General features: G+C 46.5%; 1 protein-coding gene and 1 pseudogene across 3 annotated transcripts in view; both read left to right on the top strand.

Annotated features, from left to right (window-relative positions):
* The first annotated feature begins 13751 nt into the window (after positions 1 to 13751).
* RCAN1 (regulator of calcineurin 1) overlaps positions 13752 to 18751 on the top strand; it is a 94030-nt gene continuing 89030 nt past the window's right edge. For both annotated transcript variants that reach the window (XR_014262706.1, XM_082458904.1), the window contains exon 1: positions 13752 to 14145. Coding sequence is in view for 1 of the 2 variants with exons in the window: in XM_082458904.1 (XP_082315030.1) it covers positions 13912 to 14145 (234 nt within the window). In the remaining variant the exon portion in view is untranslated. The remainder of the gene's footprint in view (positions 14146 to 18751) is intronic.
* Positions 14083 to 18751, top strand: part of LOC309659283 (large ribosomal subunit protein eL21 pseudogene) — a 31090-nt pseudogene continuing 26421 nt past the window's right edge. Inside the window, exon 1 of the transcript XR_014268372.1 lies at positions 14083 to 14145. The product of XR_014268372.1 is annotated as a large ribosomal subunit protein eL21 pseudogene (transcript). The remainder of the gene's footprint in view (positions 14146 to 18751) is intronic.

Genomic DNA, 18751 nt, shown 5'->3' with positions numbered 1-18751 from the left:
ATTGTACCAGGAGCTCAGTGATGAATGAGGTACAGTCCCAGCCCTCACAAAGCTTACAGTCTATGCTGTGGACTGAACTGTGTCCCACCCCAAAATTCATACATTGAAGCCCTTACCCGCAAGGTGACTGCGTTTGAAGATAGGTCTTTTAGGAGATAATTAAAGTAAAACGAGGTCATAAGAGTAGAGTCGTAATCTTCTAGAGTCAGATAGGGTGAACCCAGCCTTCTCTTTTTTCCCCAGACTGAGGGGGATAACCATTCTGGTTACCAATGATGTATCAGGAAAGCTATAGAACAGGCTGCAGACGAGCAGACTTCCAACAGCTGGCCCTTTATTGGGGCAGAAACAGCCGAGCAGAGATCCCCCTTAACTAAAAGGAGCCCAAAGTCACAGACACACCAAACCAAATGCAGCTCTGGCACAAAGGGAAAGGATGTCGTTCCTGGTGGATTATTCTATAAAGCAACTCAGGCAGGGTGTTGTGGGTGACACCCCCCCCACACAAAAAAAAAGCATGTTGAAGTCCTAACTCTCAGTCCCTGTGAATGTGACCCTATTTGGAAACAGGGTCTTTGCAGATGTAATCAAGTTAAGGTGAGGGAGTACTGGATTAGGGGTCCCTAATCCAATGACTGGTGTTTTTGTAGCAGAGGGAGATTTAGAGACAGAGACACACAAAAGAGAAGACCATGTAAAGATGGAGACGGAGATTGGAGTGATGCAGCCACAAGCCACGGAATGCCTGGAGTCACCAGATGCTGGAAGAGGCAAGGAAGAATGTTCCCCTAGAGCTTTCAGAAGGAGCCTGGTCCTGCTGACCCCTTGATTTCTGGCCTCCAGAACTGTGAGAAAGCACATCTGTGACTTTGTAAGCCTACCAGTGTGTGGTATCTTATTTCAGCAGCCCTCGGAAGCTGATATACGGGATAATCTGGGAAAGAGCAACAGAGGCTGAAACACTGCTTAGAGTCCCTTCATAATAGGAAGTTTCCTCCGTTACAGCCAAGCGGCCTAGAATGGGCCACCCGTTCACCAGCTAAAGTGTTTCACCAGGGACTGCTGACTCTGCTGTCACTGCAGCCTGAAGCAAAGTCAGGGCGTGGCTAACTCTTGTCCTCAAAGCCTCCCTGCCTCTTACCCTGCGGGTCCCTCCTGCACCTGGTAATTGGCGTCCCTCTACACTTTCCCTCAGCCAGGAGCCCTGGGGTCCCCTCCTCCAGCTCCAGAACCTCCCACCAAAGTCTCCATTCCTGCTCCCCTTTTAAAGTCAAAGGGAAACATCTCTTGGTACCCAGGAAGGAGGGCTAGAAGGCTGCCTATTTCCAGATGACATGGGAAGTCTCTGGGTATAACATACCCCCAAGCGCCCACAGGCGTGCCTGGCACAGAATAGGTGCTCACTAGAGACCCACTGAATAAAGGGTAGCCGTGCCTTTTGGCTGTGCCTTTCGCATCCTGTGGGAATCAACACCAATAGGAGCATATGGGCAGTATTACGCGGCAGAGATGTTTTTAAGCAAACAGGTTCTGCAGTGCCTTTGCAATCACTCTTCTCTGTGTAGGAGCCTTCTGGGTTCTCCAGATCTGATCCTTCTGCCAATGTCGGTCTGTTTGATGGAAAATGCTAGGGACCGGACCACGTGGGCACCCCAACCCTCCTTCTCCTTCTCATTTTCTTTCGCCCTTCTCTCATTTCTTCTCTCTCCCAGCTTTTATAAAGGGATGTGGACCCTTTCCCAGTGTTAGTGATAACATCACAGAGTTTGACCAGTGCAAAGCCATAATCCAAGTTTTTGAAAGTCTGCCTTCCAGCACTAGGTGGCAGTGTTTCCACAGCTTGCTGCCCCTCCCTTACCCTGCAACTTGCTAAGAGCGGCCCCCATAGACAGAGGAATTTGTTCTCCCACTGTTTAAGGAGGGAGAAACCCCCTCACCATTAGCTACTCTAAAACCGAATCATTCCTTTGACGTATGTTCTCCAATATTATCCCAGAGAGGTACAATTTGCAACTTGTGTTCTGTCAAGTTTACTTGGCTTTCTTGCTTTAAATCAGGTGTTTTGTGGCCATATTATTAAGCATTTTTTTAATTGATATTTTTTCAGATGAGTTTTAGGTTTACAGAAAAGTTGAGCGGAAACTACAGACAGTTCCCTTTTATCACTTCATCAACCCCACCCCCTCCAACAGCACCGTTTCCCCTCTTGCTAACATCTTGTGCTGGTGAGGTACATTTGTTACTATTGATGAGTCAATATTGATACATTATTATTAACTAAAGTTAATAATACTTTAATCATGTGGCATGACGATTCAGCAGAAGAGTGGACAGGACTTGGTGATTGGTGGTCTGGAGTGGGGGACAGGTCAGTTGTGTGTGTGTGTGTGTGTGTAAGGCAGAGGGAGCAGTCTGCGGGATTCCTGGTTTCTTCCCTGGTGGCCGGGCAGACTGCAGGGTACAAATTAAAAGAGAGTAGGGTAGGATAAGCAGGTTCGTTAAGAAAGGTGAGGACTTCTATTTTGGCCTTTTGAATTTGAAGTGTTCTTTGGATACTAGCCTGTGTTTCTGACCCCAGTGATGAGCTGGGAGGGTGAAGGGGGCAGAACTCAGTAAAGCCCAGTAAGTCCCATGGTCAAAAGTCACAATCCTGGGTCAAAGGGAGAGAGTCCAGGTGGAGGGAGCTGTCCTTGGTGAGTCTTGTCCATTTCTGTTTATTTGCCCTACTGGTTCAAGGCACTCACTGGGGTGCGTGAAGAATATTAGAACTTCCGTTTTATTGGTTTCTATCAAGAAAGAAAGAGAGGAAGGAAAGAAGGAAGGAAGGAAGGAAGGAAGGAAGGAAAAGAGAAGAGAAGGAAGGAAGGAAGGAAGGAAGGAAGGAAGGAAGGAAGGAAGGAAGGAAAAAGGAAGGAAGGAAGGAAAAGAGAAGGGAAGGGGAGGGAAGGAATGAAGGAAAGAAGGAAAAGAGAAGGGAAGGGAGGAAGGAAGGAAAAGAGAAGGGAAGGGGAGGGAAGGAATGAAGGAAAGAAGGAAAAGAGAAGGGAAGGGAGGAAGGAAGGAAAAGAGAAGGGAAGGGGAGGGAAGGAATGAAGGAAAGAAGGAAAAGAGAAGGGAAGGAAGGAAAAGAGAAGGGAAGGGGAGGGAAGGAATGAAGGAAAGAAGGAAAAGAGAAGGGAAGGGAGGAAGGAAGGAAAAGAGAAGGGAAGGAAGGAAGGAAGGAAGGAAGAAAGAAAATTATGGTCTGTCGATCTGCTATGGGGGTTGACCCAGGTGCTCGCCCTCACTGCAGGAGCCAGACTGGCAGGTGTCACAGGGGTGCACCAGGCACCCCGATGGGACATCTGGGGCTCCAGGTGGCATGGGTTGATGCCACTCCTCACACCTTCCTTGTTCCAGAATTTTGCTGTTATTGAAGATCCCAAATTCCCCTTAAGAGAATTTGCAGATTACCTCATCTAGTTTTTAACTAAACGAATCCTCATGAAAATGGACAAGGATGCCCGCTACACAATGGCATGAAGATGTTTCTAAGGAAATAAGCAGAGGTGGACCAGAAGGGTGTGGGCTGGCACTTCTGCACTCCAGGTTTGAGCAACCACCAGCCGATTTATGAAGTCTGAGCCTTGGCGGGAGTTTTAAATAAATAAATCAACAAACTTAACCTGCACCTTCAAGGTCAAGGCAACAACTAACAATGAGTGAGAAAGTAACCACTGTCAGGGATGTGTGCTAGGGAGAGAACATTTTGAAAACAGAAGTTTGGAAAGGTTTCTATCATTAAGTGACTTTATTGCCAAAAAATGATGTGCGAATCCAAAAAAGCTCTCATAGCTCACATTTTAAAACTTGGAAACACCATTTTCTAACCTGTTAAAAAGCTTCCAAGGGATTCTCTGGGGTTTAAAACCCATTTGTGAAACATATAAAAACAAATAACTTCCAATTAATTTGCAGGAACCACTCTCTGACATCAAGGAGCATGGAAATGTACTAACTGCACCTCAACAATAATAATAATAACTTATAATAAACCTTCGCATATTTGGCAGATGGGACTGAAAAATGAGTATTCTGATTTAATAAGCAGAGCACACAATACCCACCATGATTTTTCCAAAAGGATGAAACAAGTTCAATCACATCACTCTCACTAAGACATTGTTAAAAGTATTTGAGAGTAACAGAAGATTTTTGAGAAAACAGAATGTTTTTGATTGTTGACAAAGACTTTGCCTTCATTGATCTTCCAAGCTAGAGGAGATGAAGATAAAAACACAGTTGAATGGGGAAATTGGGATTGACATATAAACACTACTATGTATAAAACAGATAACTAAAGAGGACCTGCTGTATAGCGCAAGGAACTCTACATAGTGCTCTGGGGTGACCTAAATGGAAAGGAAATCCAAAAGAGAGGGGATATGTGTGTACACACGGCTGATTCACTTCACTGTACAGTAGAAACTAACACAACATTGTAAGACAACTATACCCCAATAAAAAAATTAAAAAATAAAAAATTTTTAAACACACAATAAACATTTAAATTTGTGTTTATTTCTCTTTCCTTACACTTTAAAATGTTCTATTTCTGTGTATGTTTTATAATAAGCATCACATGTATTCTGAATAGAGCTGGGAGACAGATAACTTCACAAATAAATGTTTTAATTGTATATAATATACACAGCTTAGTAATGTGCTATTACATACATTATCTGCATGTATTTCTATATGCACATATGATGGGTGAACATATATTCATATACTATATTAAATTCATACATATTAGATACTATTGATTATAATTACTTTGTAGTATGTGTTATATTATACATATGTATAAATATTGTATTTGTTTATACCTATTAATATATATGTATATATTATATTATAATTATATACATGCATTTACATATTGTAATTTACATATGTTATACTACATTTGTGTGTATATGTAATCCTACATTTTCCTAGTCCATTCACCATTCACTCTCCTGCATTCTTGGAGGACTTCTTCACATTTTCTTAACATGCCTTAAACTCTCAATGCCCTGCTCCTCATCCTCACCCTCAGCTGACAGCGTTGCTTCCTATGTCACTGAGGAGATCGAAACAGCCACAGGCAACTGTCACTATCCCTGCCCCGCTATCCCATCACCCAGCCACCAGCACCTGTGCTGAACTTGCTACCTTCTTTCCACGACAGTGAATGGATGCCAGTCTTCTATCTGGGGCCCGCCTCTCCCCTCATGTACCAGGTGCCCTCCCCTCCTATCTGCAAAGAGATGGCTCCAGAAATCCCCCCCAGCCCACCCAGTCATCAGGCTTTCCCTCTCTACTGGGTCATCCTCATCAGCGTACTAACCTGGTGTTTCTTCTCCTGTCTGTAAACACCAAAAAAAAAAAAAAAACCTACAAAACTCTTCCCTTCCTCCCACTTCTTCCAGCTACTGTCCCATTTCTCTGTGCCCCTCTACAGCACAACTTCTTCAGTCACTTCAAGTCATCGTCTCCAATTCTTCTTATCCCAGTGGCACATTCACCTCCCATTATTTCTCCAAAATTTCTCTTGCCGAGGTCAGTAATGACTTCCAAACTGTGAAATCCAAAACTCACTTTCCAGTGGTCCTCAAAGCCAGCCTTTCAGCAGCATTGGACACAGAGGACCTTTCTCTCCTCCGTGAAGCCCTCTCTGGCTTGGTTTCTAGGACACCCCACCTGCGAGTGGTTCCCAGCCTCTCTGACCCCCCTCCCCAGGCACCTGCTGACTCAGCTTACACCCCTCACCTCACTCCAAGGGAATCCCTCTCGACAGGCTCATGCCTTTAAATCCCACCTAGAGCTGCATCCCCCAATGCGTGATCCCAGCCTTCTCCCCTGAACTCCAGATTCACTATCCAATGGCCTCCTTGACAACTCCCCTTTCAGGTCTAAGTGGTCTCTCAAGGCTAAGTTGCCCCTCTGTGAGCTCCTGATAAATGCTCCCTCCCCACGCGCTCCTCTCCAAGGTTAGAGGCAGCTTCTTCCTGGCAGCTGCACAGATCACAAGCCTTGCAGTTAACCTTGACCCCCATCTTTCTCTTAGTGTGACATATATAATAACGGTCCCCTCAGAAGATTCCCACGTGCAAAAACCCGGAACCTGTGACTATGCTACCTTTCAGGCAACAGGACTTTGTCGATGTGATTAAGGTAAGAATCTGGAGAATTGGGAGAGGATCTAGACCATCCAGGTGGACACCACAGTGTAATCACAAGGGTCCTTATAAGAGAGAGACAAAAGGGTCAAGGTCAGAGCAGGAGATGTGATGGTGGGTTCAGAGGTTGGAGTGGTACACAGGACCACAGCTCTGCTGACCCATTTTAGACGTCTGACCTCCGGAACAATAAAATCATCTGGGGGTGTTGTTTTAACCACTAAATCTGTGGTGTTTTGTTGCAGCATCAATAGGAAAAGAATACACTAAGGAAATCCTGTTGGCTGACCTTCAAAATATAGAGAGACTCTTACCACTTCCTCACCACTTCAGGTCTTCCATCCTGATCCAAATCCCCATCACTTCTCACCTGAATTATTGCAGTAGCCTCCTGACTGGTCCCCAGCTTCCACCCTTGTCCCCACGCAGAGAACTGGGCACATAGCTCCTGAGCGAGCCCTCCTGATAGTCATAAAAAGTCAGAGCATGTTAGTTGTTTTCTGTTCAAACCTTCCTTTGGCTCCCCGTCTCAATGGGAGTGAAAGCTAAAGTGTTCACTGCACCCTACAAAGCCCTTTAAGATCAGATCCTACCAGCTCTCTGACCTCAACATCACTCATGCCCTGATCACTCACCCCAGCCATGCTGGCCTTCAAATGATCCCTTCAACAGGCTAAGCAGCTGCGGCCTCAGGGCCTTTGCACTTGCTCCTCTGCCTGGAATGCTCTTTCCTAGAAGTGGGCATGGTACCCTCTCCCTTCCTCAGGTCTTTACTCATGGTCTTCCCTGGCTGACCTAGCTGACATCCCTCTCCCACCCCCCACACAATTTCCAATCACTCTTCCCTGCTTTATTTTTTGCTCCTCAGTACTTATCAATGTACATCTACATGTCATATTTATTTATAACCAACAACTACACGTTGTCTTTATTTATCTTCTTTATTGCCCCCCACCCGTCCACCCCCAGCAATCACCCAAGTACATTTCATGAGGGCAGGGGGTTTTGTCTGTTTTGTGTACCACCATATCCCTAGTATTCTAGTGAGAATGGGAGTTCCCAGAGTCAGAGTCAGGGTGGGTTTGGGCTTGAATGCGGCTGGCTTGGTGTTATCACTTTAGCCCTGCTCCTGGTGAGTTCTCCAGCACCAAGTCGCATTATGCAAAACACCAGGCGCTGTTAGGTGTCACAGGCAAATAGCATGTGGCTCCTACACTATAGGGTAAAATCAAAGAAGGAACCCATCGCAGTGGTTAAAACCATCCCTGAGGAAGGGCACTGGGAGAGGCACCAATGATGTCCTACCCTGACCCCTAAAACGAATAATGATGACATCAGCTAGATCTCAGGACAGGCTCGCCCAGCACACACAGGTGGCTTCCAAGGACAGACTGTCAATAGACTGGGTGTGAAGTAGAACAAATCATTAACGTACCATCCATCTCACAGTCTAAAGAAGAACTCATAACAATCACAATAACTAACTGGTCCCTAGACCCAGCCCCTGCCCTGGTTTCATTCTCTAGAAGCTGGCCAGAGGGGAAGATAGATTTACCTGTTATTCCTATGTTAAAAGACTTTAACATAGAGGAGAAGGGGGTCCAAGTGGAAGACCATGGGTATAATTCCAATTCTTCCATTCTGAGCCCCTCCTCTGTGCCAGGAAGCGGCTGGACAAGGTATCTAACCCCGGCAACACTTCTGAAAGGAAGCTACATTTCCATCACCTATCTATACGAGAGCATCTGGAGACTCCGACAGGTCAAGTGTTCCCCAAGGCCACAGAGATAATAAATAAAGGACAGAACTGGAATTTAGACCAGATCTACCTGGCTTCTGGAGCTATACAGGAGATTGCGTGATACTACTACAGGAGTGATCATTTTATGTCAGAACAAAGGGAGACATTTTGAACCATAAGCGCTCACTGAAAATGCACGGGCTACGAACTTTCAGCAATGGACATCCATTTGCATATGCACCCATCCCCCATCTCCAATGGCCTCAAGATGCTCCAAATGACAGCCTGGCTTCTGGACAGCCATTGAGGTCTGGTTTCTAGGACCTTCCCAAGGCCTGGCTGCATTCCTGCCTTTGGCTACCATGAGATGCCCGACATCTTTAATTTAAACCAGCTCCAGGGGTTTTGGTTACTTGCAACCAGAAGAATCCTAACTCAAGTAAAAGCCACACAAGTGTCAGCAATTTTGAAAGAGAACTTAGAGTAATGTAAAAGTCAGTGAATTTTCTTTCTAAACTTGGAAAGGCAAAGTAACCAAATTCCAATATTTCCCCCCAAACCTAATTTATAACTCTGGCTTTCTGATCTAAAAAGCACCAGAAGACCATTAAAAATAACAGGGAGTTTTAGGCGATTGAGAGGTACAAACTCTTCTGTATAAAATAAGCTACAAGGATATATTGTACAACCCAAGGTATATAACCAATAATTTAAAAAATTACAGGGATTTTTAAGAGGGGATTTTAAGAATGAACCTTGAGTAGGGAAAAACATTCCTTTCTCTAAAACAAACGAAAACAGCAACAACATAGGACATATTTTCATGCATTTGACAGGAGGTGATAAAATGGAAATTTTCAGTTGGGTTATTTAAAGGGTTTACTGGTTGGAGCAGTCTTTGGAAAAGTTTATTCTTTGTAAAAGCAAACACTCAAAGGCAGCTATTTGCCTTCTATCTTAAGTTTTTAAATGTCTGTAATTTCCTGGAACGTGCAGAAATGCCTTTGGTTCATTTAATAAGCATTCAGCCGGTGCCTCCTGCACACAGCCCCCTTCCATTTCCAGAACAAAATAGGAAGAGATTGAAAGTGTCCTACAGCGAAACTTTCCCACCTGGCAAATGAATAGACTGGTTTATCTTCGCACAGGCATGTTTGCATAACCGGGCTGCGTTAGATGCAAGAGACAGGTGCTGAGAACAGAAATAACCAAATGTGGCTTTCTCAGCACCTCTTCGCCTTCTGCATTCTGTAATTGTGATGGCTGACGCGAAGGAAGTGTGAGGGGAGGAACGTGAATGGGAGGTGGTAGTAGGATACACTAATTGAAATGTGTATCTCTTCCCCCATTTCAAAAAAAAAAATAAAAAAGAATAACAGAGAGCAGCTCTTTACCCATGTTGGGTTCCCTTCTTTTCTGGGTATCTAAAGATGTGGATCAAATCTGCTCCTTCAAACCAATGAGGAGGAAAGGCTCGCTGGTTAGAGGCCAAAGCAGGAAGCAAGGACAAATCTTAGATTCCACTGCCACCGTTAGAAGAAGAGGGACGGCTAAGAATTCCCAAAGGATGCTTCAGGAATTTTGTATCAGTGTTATGGTGAAATAGCTCTTAAAAGATTACCCTCTCAAGTTTAATTGATTTCATCCTTAAAAATGTCTGCACTTGGGAATTTCCTGGAGGACCAGTGGTTAAGACTCCGAGCTCCCATTGCAGGGGGTGCAGGTTTGATCCCTGGTTGGGGAACTAAGATCCCCACACGCCAAGAGGTGTGGCCAAAAAGAAAAAACCTAAAAGAAAACAAAGAAATGTCTACACTCATACTTAAGTAGCATGTTTTGCTTCGTTTCTGCCTGTGCTGTTGACAGCTCATATTTTCTGTTTTTTCCTCCTTGGGAGAGACCACTGATTGCTGATGTTAATTGTTAGAGTCAGTGGGTGAGGGCATAAGACACAGGGTCTGCCTTTCTTAAAGACAGAAGTTACTATACAATTTTATTTTCTAGATGGAAAGGAGAATCTGACATTTTATTACTAAAGATGTCTTCTGCGGTAGGGCAAGAACCTTGGGTACCCAGATGTGGAAGGCATCATGCTAATCCTATTTATTGAGAGTGTCAGTGGAAAAATGTTGCCTGTCTTATCAGTAAACAAAGAATGTTGCAGCCATCAAGCCATCACATTACAGCCTCCCCAAAGGTGAGCCCTGAGGGAACGCATAATAGAAACAGGATGCCCACCATCAAGCCATCAGGCTGCAGCCACCCCCAAGAGTGCCCCCTGAGGAGACTCAGGATGAGAAAGCACAGTATACTGGCCCCAGATAGCTAAGGTGCATATCAAAGGAATGATTGCACTGAGCCCCGATTCTTGCATCTTCCCATACAGAGAAAAGTGATCAATTCTTTAACTTGACATGTCTGGTTTTCTTGATTTAAGAGTAATCTTTTGATGTTCCAACTACCTGGCCCTTTTTTGCAAAGACTCCTTTATATCCTGGATCCTCCCTTACCTCTTTGCAACTGTCCCTCAGAGCAAATCCTTGGCTTAAGTCCTCAGTATGTCCACCGAATAAAACACAATCCTCAACTTTTAGGTTGTGCGTTATTTTTTCAGTAGACAAGAGCTTCCATCATTTCGCTCTGATATTTTGAGAGCTCTCTCTGTCTCAAACAGCCCACCCAGCACTGGCCCTGCATGCGTGAGGGTGGGCCCTGCCTGGCCAGCTCTTCCTGTGGCATCATCACTGAACTGCCTGCACCTCTTACTTTCTGCTCTCAATCCCCTTCCCTCTCCCTTTCCCCTTCTTTGTCTCTGCTTCATTTTCCCTCTCCTCCACCATTTTGCTTTGGTTCCTTCCCCTTTTCTGTTTCCTATACTCCCAAAGGGCGGAGGCAGTGCTGGGATGAGAGAAAGAAAGCTGGTGTCCTGCTTTGCCATTTGCTGTGTGTTTGCTTATGGGGAGGTCACTCCATTTCTTGGAGCCTCAGTTCTAAGAATCTGGAATAATATTAACTGTTTGTGAGAACGAGGTGAGCTAGTTTAGGTGTACCCCCATTAACTATTTAAGAACCACCCAAATAAAATTGATGTTATTACTGCAGACATACAAACAACTACACAATGATACCCTCTTTACTTTGCTGCCTGCGGAGGGAGAGGAGAGAGAGAAAAGTGGGACTCCGAAGTCACTGAAGGAATGTGTGCACATTTTGTGTCTTAGTGATGACTCACAGCATTCCAAAGCCAATTACAGGTAACTTTGCCTTCGTCACTTGCCTGAAGTGGAACTTGCTCTTTCCTCTCTTAGCTCAGTTTCTTTCCTCTGTACTTGTTGTCCACCAGGCCCAGTCCGCTTGCGTCCGTGGTCTAGGGAAAGCCGGGGTGGAAAGAGCTTGCTGTCCTCAGGGTGACGACAGCACAGACCAATCCGGCCATGGCTTGGCTGGGTGTTACTTTTCAAAAGTGGTGCCTCACCCCCTTTGTTAGCTTTTTCAGAATGTCTGGCTGAGCTTTCAGAGAGTTTTATATTCTGTGATGTCACCCACTCTGCCACACTTCGTCTAACTCCTGATGGCCTTTATTACATTCTCTTTTCCGTAAATACCAGCTTTATTGAGATACAGTTCACATACCATAAAATCCCGCCTTTAACGTGCAATTCAGTGACGGGTAGTATATTCATGGAGTTGTACACACATCACCACAATCCAAGTTAAGGAATTTAGTGCTTTTCTATGTATGGGAAGATGCAAGAGTCTGGGCTCACTGAAATCTTTCCTTTGACATGCACCTCATCCTATCTGGGGGCCAGTATCCTCTGTTTTCACATCCTGAATTTCCTCAGGGCTCACCGTAGGGAGTGGCTGCAGTCTGATGGCTGTCAGATGGCAGGTATTCTTTCCTCGCTGAGTTTCCTCAGGGTTTACCAGCTCACGTTGGAGGGCTGCAATCGCTGATGACTGTGCCATCCTTTGTTTACTGATACGGCAGGAAATACCCCATTTCTCACTCCCCCTTCTTTATTCCCCCAGTCCCTGGCAACCACTACCTACTTCCTGTCTCTTCATGTTGTAGCATGTATCAGTACTTCATTCCTTTTCATGGTTGAATAATATTCCATTGTATGGATCTATATCTGGTTTACCCATTCATCAGTTGATGAACTTTTGGGTTATTTCTACTTTTTTGGCTACTGTGAATAATGGGGCTACGAACCTTCCTACACAGACTTTTGTGTGGACATATGCTTTCATTTCTCTTGGGTAGATACCCAGGAGAGGAATTGCTGGGCCATGCGACAGCTCTCTATGTTTAACTTTTTGAGGAATGGCCAAACTGTTTTTCTGAAGTGGCTGCACAGTTTTACATTCTCACCAGCAACATGTGATGGTTCCAATTTCTCAAGATCCTCGTAGCACATTCTCTTTCACGAGTTATCTCTGCATGCATACCACTACTCGCCTTGGATTTAAACTCCTGAAGTGCATGAACTGCACTGAGATTGTCAGAATAGCAACCACAGCACATGGCGGGTTCTGAGTAAATCTCAGCTGTTAGTTGGATAAACTTTTTATTATAATCACTACAGTTCCTAACTAGAGGCCTACTTTAGGAGAAAATACAGGTCTAATTTCACATCTTCCATAGACACCTACACATAAACAGTACTGCCATTTATTGGGCCCTTACTGTATTCTTACCATATATGACCTAATTTTTCAGATGAGGAAACTGAGATTCAGCTTACTTGTCCAAGTAATTAACAGCAAAGCTGAAATTTAGACTCAGATTTTCACTGAACCACATTGTCCTTCACAGTGAAGGAATTCTATTTTGCAGGAAAGGTGGGAGGAGGAGAGGGAGAGAGAGAGACACTTATTTGAGGACCTCCGTTTTCTATCTATAAACTCCCCAAAGGAGAGGACCAAGGTTTTACTTCTTTTGTTAGCTCATATTGTACACAGTACATAGTAGTAACTCAAAAAAAGTATTTCTGATTATATAAATTTTGAACAATGATATAATGACTAATAAGCTAAAATCTAAAAGTAAGGTATTATCGCAGGGGGGTGGGATGAATTGGGAGATTGGGATTGACATATATACACTACTATATATAAAATAGATAACTAATGAGAACCTACTGTATAGCACAGGGAACTTTACTCAATACTCCGTAATGACCTACATGGGAAAAGAATCTACAAAAGAATGGATATATGTATACATATAACTGATTCACTTTGCTATACAGCAGAAACGAACACAACATTGTAAAGCAACTATACTCCAATAAAAATTAATTTTAAAAAATAAATTAAAAAAGTAAGCTATTGTTAATCACGGTCTAGTTCAATTCCATATTGCGGCTATATCTGACAATATACGGTAAGAATCTAACCACTTGCCAAAGGCCATAGCCAGGACCATATCTCGTTTAAATCCCCCAAAGTTGGCCTATGTGCCTCAAAAACGTCACCCATGGGAACCACAGAAGCGCTGCCTCTCCAGCTATTAACCCTGCGCCCAAGACACTGCCTGGCGCTTTCAGCTGGCATCGGATGTCAGAAAAGCGGAACTGGCTAAAGAGACCTTTGCCCCTAACCAACATGGCCGCTCTGAGGCTTCAGGCTGAGGGCGGCAGAATGAGGATCACGTGAGAAGAATCCCGATCCTCTATTCGCTTTCTCTCCCGGACGGCGGGGGAAAATGACTCACGTGGGCCGGCCTTAAAGGGCCCACGGCTAAATCCGCCGGAGCTCCGCCCTCGTTGCCGGGCGGGCCGGGCGCGGAGCGGAACGGCGGCGGGCGGGGCCGGCACTCCGAGGCCGCGTCTCCGGGAGCCGTGGTGACCGCAGCCCGCTGCGACGCAAGCCCGAGGAGGTTAACCGCCCGGTCGGCGGACGGGAGAGCGCGAGGATCCCGCGCGAGCCCGGCACAGCCGGCGGGGGCGCACGGCCGCGGGGATGGAGGACGGCTTGGCCGGGCCCCGGCTCGGGGCGGCGGCCGAGGCGCGAGCGCGGCCCGGGATGACGCTGAGGCCCTTCGCGCCGTTCTCGGGGGCTGCCGAGGCAGACGAGGGCGGCGGCGACTGGAGCTTCATCGACTGCGAGATGGAGGAGGTGGACCTGCAGGACCTGCCCAGCGCCACCATCGCCTGCCACCTGGACCCGCGCGTGTTCGTGGACGGCCTGTGCCGGGTGAGGGCCGGGCGGGGCGGCCGTCGGGTGGAGGGCGGACACTTGTTGCCGGGAGAAGGCAGCGCCGAGGTCCGGGCCGGCCCGGGCAGCCTCTCCAGCCGGGCCGCCGGCGGGGTGGGAGGCCACCCTCGGGGACACGGCGACGTCCCCGGCCGCCCTGCCGCGGTTCCCTCTGTCCCGGCTGGGGTGGGGGCGCGCTCCCCGAGGTCCCGGGTCCCGAGCACCTGCTGGGCCGCGCGCTGCGCGCCCAGGGGCTAGCCTTTCACCTGGGCCGGTAACCTCCTCCTAGCGACGCTCCTGACCCCGGGTGTTAACTCGGGTGGGGAGGGGGGCGACGTAGTAGGAGACAATCGGAGGATGAATTAGCTCCCCGAGCGGCCGGGGAGCTTGTATCGTCACCTTGGGGCTTGGACCGTGCCGGGCACTTACTCCTTTGAGGAGGGGGTCGCCTCATTCATGGGGAGGAGGAAACAGACGTTGAGCGGCGACGTGACTCACTGTTACAAACAGGACAGCGTCTCGGCATTCTCAATCTGCACGCCTGGAAGGAAAGCCAATGTTTGGGTGAGGATCCGCGGTTGCTCATTATCCTGCGCTTGGCCAGTTTTGGTGGAATGGTGTTGGGGGAAGGGGCCCATTTTCTAGGCCTTTAGGGTATTTAGTCTGGAATCTTGCTCCCTGAAGGGGTGACAGGAGACACTCAGTACAGGGAGAGTTGGATTTTTTTTTTTTTTTCCTCCAAATCCCCAGGGTTTGGACACGTTGGAGGGTGAGGGGGGCAGGTATGAGTAACCAAGGGTGGTGGGGAGGAGGCATTTGTTTGGAATCTGCAATTAGTGTGCAGAATAAAATTTGGACAACGTAGGCGTTGCAGAATAAAGCCTGTCTTTGAGAGAGATGCCCCATTAGGAGAGCAGCTGTCAAAGAAAGTGCTGCTTTCAGTGCTTGGCTCTGAGTCTGCATTTACTGTCAATGAACTGTAGTCAAGGCGGCTGCCAAGAGGAACACCACTGTGGAACAGAGAATGGTGTGCTAAAGACCCATTTATTTATAATGTATAGGCTCATCTACTCTCAGGATTTACAGTGGCTGTGTGCTTAGATAAGGTTCCATGCGTGCTTTCTAAAGGAACTCTTGGCACAAATACAGGGTCTCACTCATTTTACTCTCCAACCTTTTCTTTTCTTGAGGCTAAGGTCTAACAGCATATCAGGTCTCTTTCTTAAGGGTCCTAGGCTCTCATGCTAAAGGAACAAGATCAGATCATGTAAGATGCTGCTTGTTTGCCTAGCAATTCATAGTTTTACAGTCTTCCCAGTGTTGGGGACCATCCTGAAATTGCTTTATCTGAAATGTTGCCCCCTTTGGTAGCTCTTCATTTTAACAAATGTGTGTTGAGATTCTGCTGTGAGACGGGCACTGTTTTAGGCTCTGAGGGCACAGCAGTGAATAAAATAGCATTCCTGCTTTCAGGGCTGGCATTTTTGTTGGGGGAAACAGACAGTAAACAAATACATATCAAATTTGTCAAGAGGTTTTGGTGCTATAGGAAAAAGTTGGCCTTGGAAGATGGGGGGAGGGGAGGATTGCTGTTTTACATAAAATGATCAGGAGGAGGCTTACTCACAAGGTGCTGTTTTGAGCAGAGACAATGGGCTAGTGTTCATTCATTCATTCACTCATTCATTTATTCTTCTGCTGTTTATTGAATGCTTACTATGTTCCAGGTACTGTTTTAGGCCCAGTGGATAGAGTGGTGAACACAGTGAGCTCCCTGCTTATGTACTAGCGGTTGAGGAAGAGATAGACAGTCAAAAAAAGTAAGTGAACAGGGTGATTTCAGATGGTGGTCAGTACAATGCAGAACATACCCAGGATGATGTGATCGGGAGTGACCAAGGAGAGGAGAGGGACTGGGTAGTATCAGTCAGGGCCTAACAGGGACCCTATGGTGGTTCAAGAGGTTTTGATGAAGAACTGGTTAATTGGGGCAGGACTGAGGGAGTCAGAGGGAGTGCTGGGAGGAAGTCGTATTGCTGGAACCCTAGGAGAGTAGCCTCCTGGCAGGAGCTACAGACGTGGAGGGATGGAATTGAGATGCTGAAGCCGCGAGTTGCAGGTAAGAAATACCCCAGCTTGCCCCAGCTTTCTGATCTCGTTGGCAGAGCCCAGCTGGCAGCCAGGAGGCCAGGGAGTTCCAACCAATGCAGTCCGTAGGTGGGGTCAGCCTTCCAGGGCCCAGAGAAGGGTGGAGAGAGCAGAGAATGGCTCTGATCAGTGCAGGTAAAGAGGACGTGCGGAGAGGGTCAGCATGCGGTCGCTTTAGACTGAGTGGCCCCAGAAGGCCACTCGGCACGGCTTGGACTTGGCTGGCAGGAAGAAGCTCCTCATGTAGATTTTGTGTTGCCGGCGTCCAGGCAGAGGGAGTAGCGAATACAGAAGTTCCAGTGCAGGGATGAACGAGTGTGTGCAGAGGGCCCAGTGAGGACAGTGGTGGTGGCCGAGGTTGGCGCAGCCGGGGAAAGGTTCCACGGGAGCCTGGAGGCCCTGGGAGGGATTCGGATCCTGTTCTAATTGCAAAGCTAGGTGGAGAATGTCTTTTGGGGAAGGAGGTTGGGTGGGCAGGAGAGGAAGCAAAGAGGCCCCTTAGGAGGCTCTTGACTTTGGTTGTCAGGGGAGCTGTGAAGGTGTCTGGACTAGGGTGGAGACGTGGGAGACAGTGCCCGTCCTCTCCATTCGGGGGTCAGGAGCCTCAGAATGCGGGCAGGGGGAGCTCTGTGCCTTGGTTGCCCATCTGCAGGGTCCTGCAGAGACTGTTGGTAAGCCTTCTAGTAGAAAGATAAATTTCTCATTTAGCTAAAACCACTCCTCCAGGTGAGAAGATGTGGTTTCTGAGATTTCAGTCTGACGGCCTTATTATTTTGAAGGCCATTCTTATTAAAGCTGGAGTGTCCCCTTTGGGTGGTGTAATGAAAACATGATTCTACTTCAGGTCAATGGTATCTGACTCTTGAGTAGGCGGACCATTGACTGCATTGCCAACAAAAGTCCGTGTGCTGGTGGTGTGGCCATACCCTCTCTTTAACCAGTCTGTTGGAGGATCATCTGGGTGAGTGATGGTGTCTTAACCTGTTAGGGCTACTGTAACAAAATGCCACAGATTGGGTGGCTTATAAACAATAGAAATTTATTTCTCACAGTTCTGGTGGCCAGCATGGCTGGGTGAGGGCCCTCTTCTGGGTTGCAGACTTCTCGCTGTGTCCTCCCATGGTGGAAGGGATGAGAGCTCTGTGGGGTCTCTTTTCTAAGTGCACTAATCCCATCGTGAGGGCTTCATCCCCATGGCCCCTAATCACCTCCCAACAGCTAATACCATCACCTTTGGGGGTGAGGACATCGATATATGAACTTGGGGGAAACACAAACATCCAGATGGTGGCAGATGGTGTGAAGGAAAAAGGCTACGTCAGTGTTCTTTACGTGTGTTCATATCAGTCTCTAACCTTAATTTTAAAGTAAAGTAAGAAATTGACCTGAACTGCCAGTTCATTCGGGAGTTTATATTGGAAGCCCGTTTTCTAACTATGCCAGTTGGATCTGATATGTAAAATTTGTTTTTGTTAGCTGGATCATCAAATTATTATAAATAATTTATAATTAACATGTTCATTAAATGTTTATCCAAAAAATAACTGAAACTGTATCGTCATTCATTTCAAGCAATATTATTAGAGAGATTCACACCATTACAAATGAATGAAAACTTTTATTAAAATAAGATTATTTTTTGTTGTACAGATATTTGCTTAGCATATTCCATTACTGTACTTTTTGTGAACCTTTTTTTCTTTTTACTGAGAAAGCAAAGCAGTGCTTTGAACTGGTAATTACATGTGCTTTGGGTTGTTGGCAGTGGTTCATTGGTTCCCTAGAATAAAGGTTCATTCAGTTGCCACCAAGCTAACCAGAAATTTAGAGTTCTCAAATAATATTGTTAGTTTCCAGGCAGTAGATATAATTTCATAGAGTAATGGAAACGAATGCCATTTTTCTGTTGTCTGAGACATGAATGTATATTTGATTGGCAGAGCTCTGCCTGTGACTAGCTCTGCTAGCGACTCACCTTTCTTAAAACAAATGCCCACATAAGATTTATGATACTGGCGTGACTTTCTTTTCAAAACATGAAATAGTCTAATAAGGCATGAAAGGTGGTTGAGGGGTGTCCTTAAATTCTTTGTATCAGTGAAGACCCCTGAGAAGCTCCCATGCCCAGGCCTCTGCAGACCAATTCCAGTCTCGGGGGCTGGGAACCACCTGGAAAGCTCCCCAAGGTGATTCTGATTGGGAGCCAAGGTGGCGGACCATCGTCTAGCCAGAAGGGGTCTAGCCTGACCAGAGTCACTGTTGTATCGTGAAAAGATTATTGAATAATTGATCATTGGTTCCACTTTCAGCCCAGATCTGTGCCTTGATTTCCTCTAGACCAAAATGGGAGTCCGGCCTTAGTCGGGAGCCTCCCTTCTCCTAAGCGCTGTTTGACCTTGCGGCCGGAAAGCAGAATGGCTGGCCGTCAGCCTGAGAGCCCAGCCTTTGGGCGGGTGAC

The sequence above is a fragment of the Balaenoptera physalus genome (genome assembly GCF_965194825.1).
Source record: "Balaenoptera physalus genome assembly, chromosome: 4".
Classification (NCBI taxonomy): domain Eukaryota; kingdom Metazoa; phylum Chordata; class Mammalia; order Artiodactyla; family Balaenopteridae; genus Balaenoptera; species Balaenoptera physalus.
The sequence above is the reverse complement of the archived record's forward strand: the minus strand, read 5'-3'. Positions and strand labels throughout refer to the sequence as shown.